The 16,813-nt window shown below is 36.8% G+C and overlaps 1 protein-coding gene across 2 annotated transcripts in view; it reads right to left on the bottom strand.

The window, feature by feature from the left end:
* Positions 1-1,985: 1,985 nt before the first annotated feature.
* The window catches only part of SLC36A4 (solute carrier family 36 member 4), a 51,353-nt gene continuing 36,525 nt past the window's right edge, over positions 1,986-16,813 (bottom strand). For both annotated transcript variants that reach the window (XM_023239344.2, XM_019811652.3), the window contains 2 exons: positions 11,402-11,571; positions 1,986-6,278 (listed from right to left, as the gene is read on the bottom strand). In XM_023239344.2, coding sequence (XP_023095112.1) covers positions 5,971-6,278; positions 11,402-11,571 — 478 coding nt within the window. In that variant the 3' untranslated portion in view covers positions 1,986-5,970. The remainder of the gene's footprint in view (positions 6,279-11,401; positions 11,572-16,813) is intronic.

Below are 16,813 nucleotides of genomic sequence, written 5' to 3'. Positions count from 1 at the left end.
CAAACAATGAACATATGTAGCATCCTTGTAGAACTCCCAGTGTAGTGGAGAGACACAGAAACTGGATGGTCAAACCATGTGGAAAGTGTGATAATAAACCCAAGGTCATTTGCTAGCGTGAAAGAAGACACAACTCACTCTGAACAGGGGAGAGGAGAGGATGGAGAGGAAGGCTCGCTGATAGAAGGGATGTGTCAACTGAGCCTTACCAATAGCTAAGGGTTGCCCAGAAAAACACAGGGGTGGAAGTAGAAGGAAATCATAGCGTGATGTGATGGACTTGTGCAGGTGGAAACCGAATATGCGCTGTTTGTGGGGCAACCAGCATGTGGGCGTTACTGTAACTTGTAGGGGAGGCAGGGAGTGAGACCTGCCGGTGAGCCACGTTAAGGAGTGTGGTCTTTGTATAGCTGAGCTTGGGGAAGGAGAGAAGATTTAAAGTAGGAGAGTGGCGATATCCAATTTCCTAGTACCTATTCTTTTGCCCTTTAGAGCACTGTGAAAAGCTGGAGCTATAAAGATACAGGAGACCCTGTGGCTCTGTGATCTGAAGGCACTCCTTCTACAGTTTAGTTTTTTGTCTGCCTTCTTGTTCAGCTCTAGACCTGCTCAGCCTGATCCACACTCGACCCCCCTTTCCTCTCCGCTTAGTGCAAGTTAGGCAGGGTGTGTGTAGGGGGCAGGGTGAGTTCTGGGTCCAGTTCTCATCCTTTAGCCCAGATCAAGATCCAGGAGGGAGGGAAATGAAATTACTCCCTAATTCCTTGGCGAGACTAATGTATCAGCTTTCGTTTGAGGAGCATTCTGTCATCTGGTACCAATGAGTCCTGTGCTTCATGGCACCAGAAAACTCTGAAGACCAGAAGACCTGATTCCCTCCTACCATTTTAAGCCTTCAAACAAATCTACACTTAAAAGGAAACTTCAAATCAAACCAGTCCTTTGACATGTGAACCCCACCAATTTATGTGCAAAATTTTGAGGCCATATTGCATATGTTAGAACCACCATTCTAAATCTTTTGCATTAAAAAAAAAAAACTAAAATTAATTTTACGAAGTGGTCATATTTGATGTTTTCCTTCAGCAAGTAGCCCATGGGGCTTTTCGTTGCATTTATATCTCTCTGTACCTTGTTCTATCTCTACCGTATGTTTATTGTCTTTGTCCTGTTCCTTCTGTTGCTGGCTAAGAGCATGTACTCCTCCTAAGGTTTTACAACTTTATTCCTCTTTATTTCTCTCACAGTCCTTCCTTTACTATTCATTTTAAAATAGTAACCCATCTTTTTTCCTAACACTATGATCCCAATTTCTGTGTATCTCGTCTCAGTTCAAAAGCATTATTTTTACAGAGCTGCAATTAAAAATTAATTTTATGTATGTATTCTTTCCAAAATTATTCATCTTTGGTATGACAATAGTGTAATTAATACAATCTGCATTGTATTCTAGGTGAATATATCACAATTTATGATTTCCTTATTATTGACCATTCAGGTTGTTTCCAAGTTCTCACGACTAAAGCGTAATGCTGCTGCTGTCTCTCTTCTGATGAAATATGGCCTGCCCTTACATTAGGTTCACAAGAGCAGGATTATTATTAAAGGTATAAATATCTTCATGATCTTTGATATGGTGAGTTGGCATAATGCAAGCAAAGAGTATTAAAAGTGTGAGTGATACATATTCTTGACCTAAGAGAATGGGACATTAAACCACGGAGGCAGCATCGCCAGACTGTTCATTCTGTGTTCACTCTGTAGGAAGCTCAGGTCATGGTTTGAGTATGTTCATTTTTCATCAACTTCTGCTCTCAAACCTTGGAGGCACATAATATCAGCTTCCAACGCTGAAGATCACACATGACAAAGATTTAACCACAAAGACCGATTAAAATGTTATGAAAATACGAGCGCCATTTTCAGCTTATGACACTTGTCAATATCACTTAACCTTATAAAAGCCAAATTCATTTAAAAAGGCATTTGCAAGCAAAATAATTGTATTTTATTGAAAATTCAGAAGTTACAGTACTTAAAGACAGTTTTCTTCATATAATAAAGAAAAATAAGTTAAAAGAAAAAGAACTCAAGTGCAACGATAACTTAAAGTTTTCAAACTAACAAAATCATTTTGAAAAACAAAAATCCACAGCTTAATTTATTCACGATATAAGCATGTAATTTCCTATCTGTTATCAAGAAAACTCTAATGGAATAATTTCTGGAGTGATCTTTCAATGAATGCATTATCTTTCTGGACCCAATTTAAATGGTATATTCATATTAGTATCTAATTCACATAGATTACTGGTGTGTGTGTGTGTGTGTGTGTGTGTACATAAGGACTAGCTAATTTTAATACGAAATTTTAAGAATGAGAGTTGTCACTTATCAGAGGGCAATAAATAGCATTTCTAGTCATTTCTTAAGCATGTTTTCCTATCTTCTAGGTGGAAATCAGCCACTTTCATTAAGGCATTTAGCCGAGTGAGCACTAGTGGCATAAACAAGATAGTCCATAAGAAGGCATCACTTATTACAGTTGGCCACGTCATGTTAGGAAGTGTCTTATTCCACCTTTTAGATCAAAGTTCTCAAATTTTCTTATGAAGGAGAAGGCTAGGTAATCCAAAATGAACAAAATACTCATTAAAAAAAAAATTCATTTTACATGATCAACGGTATTTTCACCGATTTTTTTTATTTCTCAACAGAAAATAATCATTGAGCCACGGGTATGATTTTAAAATTATTTCCATTATCTTTATTCTGTACACTGTCCTTTTTAAATAAAGAACTGAGGTGAAAACCTAATGTGGCTGTATACTATCATACACAAATGTACCTCAGATGCTGGGCTGACATCTACAGTGACCAAGTGCCCCAGGTAAGCTAGAGGCAGACCTGCACTTCGCCACAGCTAGAAATGGCACTAATGTGGAACTTTAATTAATAGTCCGGTTAATATTTTTATAGTGCTTTGCGGTTAGACAGCTTTCCTGTAACTATTCTGAAAATACTGAATGAAATTAGGCCCTGTTAGGAAATTTACAACATGCACATTGCATAAAATGCCTATAAAAATGTTAATTTAAGTGCACTGCTTAGGTGGGAGGCAGAAATGGTTTTAATAAAGGAGAATCCAGCAAGGACAGAATTAAAACATGATGGGGCATGTGCTAACACATCGCACTCTTTTATTTGATAACATAATACCAATTGGTCTTTACCTAGGGAAAACAAACCCTAATTCTTATTTAATTGTGCAGAAATCTGACCATGTGGGGAAAAGAAGAGCCTCCGATACGAAAGGTCTGAAAGCCAGCGTTCTGACAAGTGGACTCTGGAGCTGGGAAAACCCTTTTGAATGTAGGGTGCTGATGATGACTGGCTTCGAGCAGAGGTCAGCAGAGGTGGGTAAAGCTCTCCTCTCTCTCCCCTGCCTCAGTGGTGGGAAGGCCTCTCAGGCACCCGACTCACTTTCAGAGAGGAGGGTTTTTTACTGCAGTGGCGGGTGAAATGCTGAAGTCGCCCTAGCCATCATGTAACGGACCTAGACATCAAGTACACAATTTGACAGGTGCAACCACTCTCATTTTTCCAGGCCCCCAAATAAAAGCAACAGCTGTTCTAATCAAAATATCTTCTCCAAAAATCTTTTGAAACGTTGTTAAGTTGTTAAACTAAATTTTCAGAGGAAAAATATGACACTGATTTTTTCGCAAAAAATATGCTTCATCAAAAATCCTTAAAGAAGAGTGCATATATCCTTTACATCTAAATAGTTTCTTGTTAAGAATTGGGACTAGTCTCTCCCTTTTTAGCCCCTCTTTCACCATCTCGACTTTCCTCTCATATTTAAAGTGTTGATCACTTAGTGAACTAAGTACTGGATGTCGATTCAGCACTCGCTACAATAAGGAAGCCTGGCTGATAATGCACTCAACATTCTGTTCATGCTAAAATTCATTTATTGCTATAATCAACTATTCGAAATTCACTGAATTTGATGAATAAGGAAAATAAACAGGTCAAAGTATAAAAATAAAATTTCATGCATAGACTAGAAATATCTGAAGATACCTGGCAAAAAGTAATAGTGCTTTCTATTAAATAATGGTTTCAAGTCATTTTATACCAAGTTATACATTTCTTTAAAAAAAAAACCCTAATTTATTCTTAGAAACACAACTCTGTAACAGTTTCAATGACGATTACTTTTCCTGTAACTTCTTCCACATTCTCTCAGTGTGACTGAAAGCTCAACATAATAGATTTGATACAAAAGTGTCACAAAAAATTATCGGTGATATCTAATGTAAATGTTTTAAAAAAGTTTGATTCTTATGAATTTGTACAAAAATAAAGCTTCTGAGACTCTGTCAGAATTGTACTTGATGACTCATTAATGATGTAAAGCAAAAAAATACTTGAGCTAAGTTCACATTTACATATAAAAATATAGAATACATATACTACAGTGATCTTGACGATATCTTGTAGTATTACAAATTACCAGCCTGATTAAAAATGTTTTAATGTATGAATTTTTAAAAAAAATCAAGATTCCTAATGTTTTAAACTTAAAAGTTTTCATCCATGTCAACTGAGCTTGTTTTCATTAATAACTGGGCTTGACAAATATGAATACAAGGTATTTCTCTGCAAGAAACCTGGAGTATCTCAATATTTAGTAGACAGTCTATTATTGCCTTGATTTTTCCTCAGTATAAATTTATGTTTTTTGTTAATTCTGCCCATTCAGACTGACAAAAGGCTCTAATCAGGAAAGCCACAGGCTGGAAATAATACACAAATCCTGTATTTTGTCAGATACCTATTTTCTGCCATTAAGAAAAACGGTGCCTACAATCCCTAGAAAGAGAAGAAATAATGAGAGTTCCAGCCATAGACAGAATGGCTGGGCACCTCCAACTCACCAGCAGTTAAACCAGAAAGTGCTTTCTGTTCTCTAAAACAAACAAACAAACAAACAAACACTTTCTTTCTCTTGTTTAGGTTTATGTACCGGTAAGGCATCCTTTTTAGAGTTCTCTGATTTTATGCTCAGGTCACATATATTACTAAAAGATCACCGGCTTTCTGAGCTTTAAAATATAATTATGTAGATGCAACACTAAAGGCTAAGCTGAACATACTTTATTTTTCTTGGATGTGATGTGAAAAATAAAAAATCTTGGACTGGGGTAAAAAGATCAGATTCTCTTGATCTCAAAGCTAAGCGGTCTTGACCAAGTTACTTACCCTTTCTGGACATCAAGGGCATTGTGTTGGATAACCCTTAAAGTCTCTTCCAAATGTGACTGAGACACTAAATCAGGATCTCCACAGCACCTCATAATTTTCATTGTGCAGGTCAACTACCATCATAGAATGATGTAGAACAATTCTGGTTTAGGGATTTCTGATGCTTACATTAGAGTTTTCTATCCTTGCAAGGGTGATTCGTAAGTATTTGGCTTTCTAATAAAAACACAATTGAGATATTTTTACATTAGACACAAAGTACACTTTGACATTCACCGAGATGGTCTGAAGATTTTTGTGAACTATGTCCTTCTCTGATTCTCTTATTGTTGGAACTTTGTTCTCTCCTCAGTTGGGTGGGGAAAGAGGAGCATGGGCGTAAAAGAGAATCTTGGTTAGAGTATTTCTGATTGAATGAAGAATAATGGAAGTCTTTTTATTCTTTAATTCTTCTACATTTTAATTTATAGTATTTTCAAAACTAACATTTTTTGAAATTATTACTAATACTCAAAACAAAGAATCCGTCATGGTTTACCACTACTGGTAAAGAATTACAGTTTACTACTGAAATGTCATTATTGTGCCCAAAGAGAGTTTGGCTCTAATTTTAGACATATGGCAATGGACTCTACCAGTTCTTATTTTAATAATTTTCAGAACTGAGACAAAAGGAGAAGACTCATAATTCTGCTTCCACTATTTCAACCCAGACATAAAGCATGTTGAATTCAAATTTAGAGGAGGACTTTGTGGAGTGCCAGCTCTAGCTTTGGGAGTAGGATAAATAATTTCTTCAACTGTTACATATGTACCTAAGAAGAAACCAACAACACCAGTGAATGCTATAGAAATATTTTTCAGGATCATCCATATATTGTAGTGTTCCTTAGAAAATGTAAGAATTTCAACCAAAGGTGGCAGGATCAGAGCCAATGTGCTGCTGCTCACAGCTCCAACGAAGGAAATCACAATGTCTAAACGAGGGATCAGAATTGCTCCAGCACCTAGAAAATGAAAATACATATTTTCTTTATTTAAATATATACTGCTTAAATGAGCACTAAATGTAGATACATAAAACCTTGGATTGCAAGTAACTTGTTCTGCGAGTGTTCTGCAAGACAAGCAAACATTTCTAGTAAATTTTAACTTGATAAACGGGCGACGTCTTGCAATACGAGTAGTACATGACACGGAATGTCACATGATCCCAACCGAGCCAATGGTTCCTCAAATTCACTTTGATATACAAGTGCTTTGGATGACAAGCATGTTTCCAGAATGCATTACGCTCGCAAACCAAGGTTTTACTGTATTTTCAATACTTCAAAATTAATGCAAGTAGGCACTAACTAAATTGCTGCCTATTGAAGACTCTGTCAAACACACAAGGAAACCAAAACAGTGAGTGACATTTCTTGAACTGTGACTTTTCAACAGATTTTCTTACGTAAACAACTTTCATAACTTTTCTACTCTACTTTCTTTTATAACTTCTCTAAATTATTTCAAAATGAAAAATGAAAACAAAATAATGTACTACTACTACTGTCGACAGGATTTTCTTCCAAACTATTGGCAAATTTCTGAAAGTTCTGATCTTGCACTTTCTTGACCTCACTTACCCTCATCATAACAAAGGTATCAACAGAAGGTCTGTAAAAACTAAGACCCCTACTCCTGCTTCAAAATGTCCTAAAATGGTTCACTGAACGGCTTGCTGAGGGTCTGGAGCAGCTAGACAACGGAGTCTGCTCACACGTACCCCGTGACAGCCACGTCAGCCCTGCCACCACGGAGGACTCCACCCCAGAGTCCCAGCCTTGAGGACCCCATCGAGGTCTGTGCCGGCTCTCCCTAACCTGTCTCCTAAAGCTACCATTTTTTTTATCCCTCTCTTTTTATTTTTAAGTTTATGTACTTTTGCTTTCCTCATTTCTAGTCTCTGTCTCCTGCCGACCTTTCTGTGGTGTGTATATAATTTAACTTGGGCTCTTTGCAATGAAGTCTTCAGGGTGCAGCCTACTAGTTTCTCCACTTCTTAATTTTTAGGTTATGGGTGTTTTTTTTTTTTCCTTCCCCTATTCTTTTTGTGGCTCTCAATGTTTTCCAGGAGGACATGGGATTAGTTTGGAACTACTAGGTTTCTCGGAAATATCTGTTATTTCCTATTTAAATTCTTTTGAAAGCTAAAACCAAAAATTATTTTGAAATTATAAACCTAGCCTCACACCTAGAGGACTGAAGTGTAGCAAAGTTTCTTAAATAAGATAAATGACTTGGAAGAAGTTGAAACTCTAAACTGGAAATGCTTCATAGAGTAGATTCCCTGTGGAACGGACGCTTGCTACATTCTCTTAACATTTTTCTCAAGGGCACTATAAGCATAACTCCCAAACACAATTAGGACCTCGCAAATTTCAGTGACTACATCCGTTTCATGGAGACACATTTCTACCTATTTATAGCAGACAGCAGTATAACAGACTGGCTGGATAAGCATGATCAGAACAGAGCCATCTGAAGAGGCTTTCTTTTTGGAATTCATCTTTCCTCATTAATGTTTTTCAATAATCCAGCTGTTACTACGAAAAATCAAGTGAAACATGGCTGAAAAAGCATGTGGATGAACACTATAGGTTTTTAAAATCTATTCAGACATTTATCAAACACTTTTGATCATGAAATTTATCAACTAGCTGAAGTCATCCTTTAAATGTTATATAATTGGGGCGCCTGGGTGGCACAGTCGGTTAAGCGTCCAACTCTTGATCTCGGCTCAGGTCATGATCTCACAGTTGGTGAGTTTAAGCCCCACATCGGGCTCTGTGCTGATGGCATAGAGCCTGCTTGGGATTCTGTCTCTCCTTCTCTCTGCCCCTCTCCGCTGGTTTGTTCCCTCCCTCTCTCTCTCAAAATAAATAAACTTAAAATAAATGTTATATGATCAGTGGATACACGCTAGTAAAAAATGGCTTGAAGTTTTATTTTATAATGCTATTAGTAGACAAGGAAGATAAATATGTACACTTTAGGCAAAATCAATATATAAACACTCAAAATCACAGAAACAAAGGATAGTCTAGAATATGGGCAATTTATTCATTACAAATATTTACTATAGGATTACTGTAAATAGGCTGCCCTATGTCCTTTATAGACAGGTATTATGAGTAGATCTATTAAAAACCAATTAAGCTTATTCACTATTTGCCAAAACTACAGTATAGAGAAAAAGAAAGTATCTTTAAGGCACAAAGTTTCCTCTCATAAAAAAAAAAAAAATCCTATTTTAAGTCCATTCTTGACAACTGTAGGGTGAAAAAAGTTGTATCAGAGAAAAAAACAAAATACTTGATATTTAACAACAAAACTGTAAGAAATATTCCAGCACATAAATTTTAATCACACAAATAATTAATGGTACTCCCCAGATACCTCCTGACTCTAAGATAGAATATGAGGTTACGAAATCGTATCTTTCCTCACCTGAAGTGGCACCTAACTTAAATGAAAGATTTTAGTGTATCTTCTCTAGTATTCTACAAATTAGTAAGATTTCTATTTTTTGGTGCTTTGTAGTCATAATCTCCTAAAACCAGAAAGCATGCTCCCAAAGCCAAAAACTTTCCAAAATAAAAATAGTAGAAAGATCAATGAATTGGATAACAAAAACAAATAGTATTTAGCATATTTTACAGATTCAAGTCAAACATGGAATCAAAACATTGGTCTCCATGTTCATTACAATTCAAAACTTAACAGGTTCTTTCTATAGATGTGCTCTTAAAGTAAAAAGTATCTGTTGTAGTCGATGGTGGCCACTGGCCAGCTTCTACTCACTCTTCTCCCTCACCTGTGAGATGCCTCTATAGCAAGTAAGGTGCCTACAGGAAACAGCTAGGATGAGTCTGACCCATCTTTCCAAGCTTTTGAGTTCCATAAGAAGATACTTTGGAATGATGCTTCAAATGCTAAATAGAGCCTTGGACAAACCAATGCAACCCAAGCTGATAAGCCCACTACTTTGAAGGCCAATCCTACAAACCCAGATTCGGTACTTGGAAAGGATTATGGAACACTGATAGGTTATTCAATTTTCAAAGCACCTCCAGCTGAGCCTCCACTCTCACTGCTAGTGGTGAACAGCCTGCTCTGTGGACACGATGAGGTCCCAACAGCTGTGTACACATTCATCAGCGAGGAGCCTGCCCCAAAAGCTTGTCAAGTGCTCTAGAGAACAGATGAAAAACAGTCCTGCCATGAATATCAACTGGCCTTTACCAGGATGTGCCTAAGACTCAAATGAAGTTCAGCGTCCAATGATGTGTCCCAATGAAGTAGAAGGGAACACTGCCTGGTCTGTGTTCTCTTTGTCCGAAGACAAATATAACCCTCATATACCGTTCAATAGCTTTCACTATTTTTAACTAAAAGACAGAAGCAGGAAAGAAAACTGGCAACTCTCTGTGCCATGAACTCAGCTCTTGAGAAAAAGCCCGTGGCTTCTGGGAATAAAGTCATGGTAGCGGATATGCAGTGTGCTCTGTGCTTCAGCAGACGGGCAGCTTCCACATAACAATGGCAGCCAATGTGCAGAAACGGATGGAGTTCTCAAAATATCAGAAGTGTTAAATCCCGTTAATGTTTTCCTCAAGCTCCTTCAAGTGAACTTCAGTAATTTTTTTTTTTTTAACGTTCATTTATTTTTGAGACAGAGAGAGGGAGACACAGAATCCAAAACAGGCTCTAGGCTCTGAGCTGTCAGCATAGGGCCCGACGCGGGGCTCGAACTCATGGACCGCGAGATCATGACCTGAGCCGAAGTCGGCCGCTTAACCGACTGAGCCACCCAGGCGCCCCGAACCTCAGTAATTTTAAAAGGAGATATACTCTCAGAACTTATAGTCTTACATCTATATTAAAAGGACTTTTACTGAAATCAGTCTTTTTACGTAGTAGTCAAAATATCAATAAAAACAATGTGTAAGAAATATTTCAAATGTCTTAAAATAATTTTTTCCTACTGAATGTTTTATTAGTCATTGGAGTAAGGGCTTACTGAATTCATTCCTCAGCGTGATTTTTGATGATTATTGTTGATACAATTCACTTAAATGATTACTTTGGAAAACAGGTTTCATCTCTTCTTCCCAGCTTTGCTTCTTCTTTACATCTAGGCATAAGATCCACCCCAAATTGCTCACTGCAATTTATAGAGTTGCCTCGAATTTCTAGCTCTCTCGTTTCTCTCACCTTGAATGGGCCAAGATGGTTTCCTTCCACAGAAAGCTGACCCATTTCTAATGGGTCATTCTAGGTCTACGCAATCCCATTAGTTAGTTCAGTGTTATGGTCATCTTATATTTGTGGTTACAATAATAATGGTGACAATAATAAATGCTGGCTACTTTATTAATATTCTTGAACTCTATAAAAATGCCATTAAGGAAATCTTATCTTCATTTCAAAGTTGAGGAAAGACGGGTTTAAAGATGCTATGTAACTTGCCTAAAGACACGAGCAGGTGAGTGGTAGGTTTCAACCATCAGATCAGTATGACCCCAAAACTCATGCTATTTCTAGTATATCACTGTACCACAATCAAGTTTCTTTTCCACAGGTCTCCATTTTTAATGCTTTCTGGTGGAGGCATTTTACATTGTGAAACCTTAATACAAGATTATATATTCCTTCAAACAATATAAATTAGCCACTGAAATAATTAAAGACCAAAAGAAAATAAAACCCATTTCTATAGGTAGTCTTAGAGAATCAAACTGTTAAATACACAAAAGTTAGTTGAAATAAAAAACCTGAGGAAAATGAAAACCAATGTAAAATGTGTATGAACAATATAATGAGTCCCTTATGCATCTGATTTAGATATATTTTAATCACCATTGATGTAGTTTTCAAAATAATAATCTGAGTAGTTCTTTTAAGTATGATAGGATCTGGTTTGTGTTTTTCTTATATAGTGGTAGAACAACAGAATTTTAACCCAAAAAGTATCTCAGCGAGGTGAATGAATTGTTTTTAACATATTAAAAAATATAACTTAAGTAGCTTAATTATAAGCAATTCAACAAGAAAAATTATGATATAAATATGTAGTAATACTTACATGTAATACTAACCAAGAGGGACCTTACTGCAAATTCACAAATTTGTTTCCATTTAGCATGAAATTTGGATGTGATCACAGGGATGATGATCTCTGCCGGAACATAGAACTGAATTGAATATGTCACAAAGATGCCAAAGGAATATAGAATTTTCACTGATTGATATAACCTGTTAAAAGAATATTTCAAAATTCAGTTGATTCTTTTCCCCTCAGATTTACTGAGGTATAAGTGACAAAACTGTAATATGTATAAAGTGTAAAACATGACTTAAGTATACATTGTGAAAAGAGTCCCGTAATTGAGTTCATCAACACATCCGTCACCTCACATGTTTGTCTTTTTTCTTTCTTTTTGGTGAGAACACTTCGGTTCTACTCAGCAAATTTCAGTTAAACGCTACAGTATTATCAACTATAGTTACCACATTATACATCAGATCCTTAGAACTTCTTCATCTTACAAGTAAAAGTTTGCACCCTTTTGTCAGACTCTTTTTCCCTATCCACCACCCCCTAGGAATCTGGCTTTCTTCCTTTTACCTTTAATGTTAGATAGGTAAGAAATTAACACAAACGTAGGCCAGTATCTTACTAATTAAATGCTTTTTTATCAAAAAAAAAAAAAGCTAGCTGATCTCTACTAAATTTCTAGATGACGTATGGACAGTTCATTTTGACAAGCCTAGAGAGCTTGAATGTGGCAATGCAAAGATTTCAGAATATTGCTGGAAATATTTCATTTTAGGCTAAGCCAATGTTTAAAAAAATTTTTTTAACATTTATTTTTGAGAGAAAGACACAGAGTGCAAGCTGGGGAGGGCCAGGGAGAGAGGGAGACACACAATCCAAAGCAGGCTCCAGGCTCTGAGCTGTCAGCACAGAGCTCGACGTGGGGCCCAAACTCCCAAACCGTGAGAACATGACCTGAGCCAAAGTCAGCCACTTAATCGACTGAGCCACCCAGGCGCCCCGAAGCCAATGTTTTAAAGGCTAGGCTGAGTCTCATGAAGAGCTAATGTCTTTTCTTAACTTTCTTTTAAAAACTGAGCATACTGTTTGTCTTTTTATTGATCTATATACAGAAGAAAAACTTCACATTGAACTTTGAGTTATGCTTCTCCTTGCTTAAAAATCTTGGTATGTATGTCATTAGTTGCAGAAATGTCATCATTCTTAGGTCCACAAGGAGGGCATCTAAATGGTTTCAACTTGCAAAGTCCTCTAGATTACACAGGAATTCCACCTATATAAAAGTTATATTAATAGGGAAATAGAGTTATTAGGCTGGGTTGACGCCCAGTGCTTCAAAACAGCACCGCAAGTTTTAGTTTTAGAAGTATCTTTAGAATTTCTACATGGTAGATGGTGTCTTGTCAAAATCAGTATACATGTCCCTATAGAGACTTTGGTTAACTACCTTTTGTCTGGACAAAGAACACTTTTTAAATGTTGATAATGGCACACAGAGAAAACTAGAATCATAGGACTCAGAACATTATAGAATCTACTCTCTTAGGTTACACATAATAAAATTATGTGTTGTGGTTTTTTGAAATTTTGAATATTTTGCAACAATTAAAATTAAAAAAAAAAAAACAATTGCTCTTGTATTCTTTAAAGAAAACAAACAAACTGGAGAGGAGACCATGGATGGAAAGTGCCGCAGCATTAACACACGTCCTCTTTAGGCAGAAACATCATTGATAGCCCCGATCTTCCCTTTAGAGCTCTGCTTTCCCACCTGCAAGGCCTATGCACAGGGAAGAGTGTTTCTTCCTTAGGAGAAAAAATACAATCATTTTAAAGGGATATAAAATATTCCACTTTTGGTACAGAAAGTCCTAAATATTAATTAGGCTTTAAGCTTATTTCTGATGTCTTAAGACTTATAGTAAAGATTATCAACAGTTCTCTAAACTGTGGCCAAGCAAGAGGGAATTCATAAGTCTCCTTCTATAATATATGCATCATAGGAAGTAAGAGGAAAGAAAAACAGCTGAGTAGGAATAGCTTTGAAAATACTGCAAACAACATAATTAAAGGAAGAAGGAACTCCTTAGGGCTAGCAACAACAAAATCTTAATATTAAATGCTTTCAGGATATATTTCTCAGCTTGAGGCTTGAGATTTAAATATAAACGGTCAAATTACTGCAATGTACAGAATAAAGACTCCTGCTTCATTTACTCTGATATATAATTATAGACAATTAAATAAATATTCTTACCAGTTTATTATTAGAACATTCCTTTTGTCTAATAATCTTTTAACTTATATGTTTTTAACAATATATTTTAAAATACATCTATGCATATAGGTATAATTACTTTTCTATTGATTTAAAACAAGTTATACAGGCTAAGGATCTGGTTATTATTAATGCCAGTCAATAATACTGATTATATGCAAATATTATCATTTGGTATTACACAGAGTACACATGGGAAGTAAAATGATATGAATCTTTTAAAGGCTAGTATACTTCCAATTATCAACCACAGAAGAGTAATACAGAAATAAGAGTGCTTGAGGGGCGCCTGGGTGGCGCAGTCGGTTAAGCGTCCGACTTCAGCCAGGTCACAATCTCGCGGTCCGTGAGTTCGAGCCCCGCGTCGGGCTCTGGGCTGATGGCTCGGAGCCTGGAGCCTGTTTCCGATTCTGTGTCTCCCTCTCTCTCTGCCCCTCCCCCGTTCATGCTCTGTCTCTCTCTGTCCCAAAAATAAATAAACGTTGAAAAAAAATTTTTTTTAAAAAAAGAAATAAGAGTGCTTAAGAAAAGCACTGCAGTCTTTTAAAATCAATTGTTCCGTTTTTACTTCTTTTCTGTTTTAAGAATCTACTAGTTTCTGTTTGACATCTATATTTTCAATCACCCTAAACTTTTTCTCTCATCATCTTTTCTACAGATATTACCAACCTTTGTTCTTAATTTGGTTGTAAGCAGGCATCTATGTACTAAGTTTTAGAAATGAAGAGTTGAAAGAACAATCTACTCTTAAACTATATGTCCAAAGGACAAAAAACTTTCTTAAAGTTATAGGAAGTCGTTTTGAAGATACAGAAGAATGTAAACAACTTTTAAATAACATTTAATGCACATTAAAAATTACCATGAAACTCACTGCCAAAGTTCTTGAAAGTTAGAGACCATGTTTTATTCTTCTCTGTATATTCTTAGCAGGTGGCAGATACTCATTAAGTAAATATTAATAGTAAAAAATGGGTATGGATAGGTAATTCTTAGAAACTATATCTATTAAATATCACAAAAATACTTCAAAGAATAAAATAATTCTTGCTTGAAAAAAACACTATACTGGTAGCAAAGAAATTTAATATCTCAGTAAAAAACATAAGTGTGTGTTTTAAATAATTACTTTGCAGTCAATATATGAAATCTATGAAATCAGATTATGGGGCAACTAAATGTTCCAATGAAAACATTAGTTTTAAAAGCACAGCATTTCAAAATTTGCAATGCTTCTACTCTTTTCCCCACATTGGCTAATAAATCAAAACTCACCCTAAATTTACAGATACGAATATCTTAAAATTTTTGAAAAGCCAACCTGGGATATAAGCTGCCAACTGACTGTCTTTCTCTCAAGGCTGACTACAAAGCTACTCCTGGGATGACTATGATAATTCACTTTCCATCCCAGACCCTTGGTGATACTCAGGTTAAGAATCTGAGCTTGGTTCTGGGGCGCCTGGGTGGCTCAGTCAGTTGAGTGTCCGACTTCGGCTCAGGTCATGGTCTCACTGTCCGTGGGTTCAAGCCCTGCATTGGACTCTGTGCTGACAGCTCAGAGTCTGGAGCCTGCTTCGGATTCTGTGTCTCCCTCTCTCTCTGTCCTTCACTCGCTTGTGTTCTGTCCCTCTCTCTGTCTCTCAAAAATAAATAAACATTAAAAAATATTAAAAAAAAAAAAAGAATCTGAGCTTAGTTCTGTTAAGAAGAGACAAGTCTGAGGACTAGCTACAACCCTTACCAAGAACCTCACCTCATGCTAAGCTGAAAACTAAGACAAGGGTTATTTACTCTTCACAACTAGATTGAATAATGTAAACCACTCAACTTTTAGAGCATATTCACTAAACTAAGTATCACGAGGAAGAGATTTTTCATCTGTTCACCACTAGTTCCTGGAACAATACCTAGTACATAAAAGGCATACAATTAAGTATCTGTGAGATGCCCTTCATTTTGAATTTAATATAATTAATAACAGTCATTCTGATGAGGAAAGTCAGAGGCAGTTTGGGCAGGCCAGGATTCCCAGTTACAGGCAACTTTAATATTGCAAAAAGATAATTAAATTTGTCACAGAATGTTGACACCCATTAAAACAAAAGTGTAATGAGGAAAAAAAAAAGAATTTGTGAGGGAGAGGTCAGAGGGATTAGTCTAGGATATATGAATCTTATTTTTCCAGTTTTCTTAAATTTATTTCTCTTACTGCTTTTTTATCGTGCCCTTTGGTGAGTCCATTCCTGCCTAAATATTTTCACTGTAGGTAACAAGCTCCTCAGAGTTCAAACCGTTGATTGCCTGGTAGGATCCATTAAGACATGGCTTGATTACCTGCCATTACTTGTCAGCTTTATTTCCCAGAATATTCATGTTCATAGCTTGGGTATGCTGCAAACATGGGCTTAGACTTGGGGTTTGTTCTGTTTGGGGAGGAAAATGAAGTACCAGTTCAATTATCTTAATAAATCAAAATGCCTGCCTTATGCCTTCCCTGTTCTTTTTTTTTTTTAATTTTTTTTTTCAACGTTTATTTATTTTTGGGACAGAGAGAGACAGAGCATGAACGGGGGAAGGGCAGAGAGAGAGGGAGACACAGAATCGGAAACAGGCTCCAGGCTCTGAGCCATCAGCCCAGAGCCCGACGCGGGGCTCGAACTCACAGACCGCGAGATCGTGACCTGGCTGAAGTCGGACGCTTAACCGACCGCACCACCCAGGCGCCCCATGCCTTCCCTGTTCTTATATGGTTCTTCTGTATTTTTTAAAAATGTTTATTTATTTAGTTTTGAGAGAGAGAGAGAGAGAGAGAGAGAACGAACATGAACAGGGGAAGGGCAGAGAGAAAGAGAGAGAGAGAATCCTAAGCAGGTTCCACTCTGTTGGCACAGAGCCTGATAAGGGGCTCGATCTCACAAACTCTGAGATCATGGCCTGAGCTGAAATCAAGAGTTGGATGATTAACCTACTGAGCCACCCAGGTGCCCCAATTATTCTTCTCTATTTTTTTAACTGAATTTTTCCTATCCAGTACATGCTTCAGAAAGAACGCCACATGCGGGACAGCAGAAGCACCTTACTGCTTCTCAATATTTGTTTGTATGAAAACCTAATACCCTTGATATTTAGTGGAAGTGCTATGTGTGCTGAATGAATAA

The sequence above is a fragment of the Felis catus genome, chromosome D1 (genome assembly GCF_018350175.1).
Source record: "Felis catus isolate Fca126 chromosome D1, F.catus_Fca126_mat1.0, whole genome shotgun sequence".
Taxonomy (NCBI): Eukaryota; Metazoa; Chordata; class Mammalia; order Carnivora; family Felidae; genus Felis; species Felis catus.
This window is presented reverse-complemented; position numbering and strand designations above follow the sequence as displayed.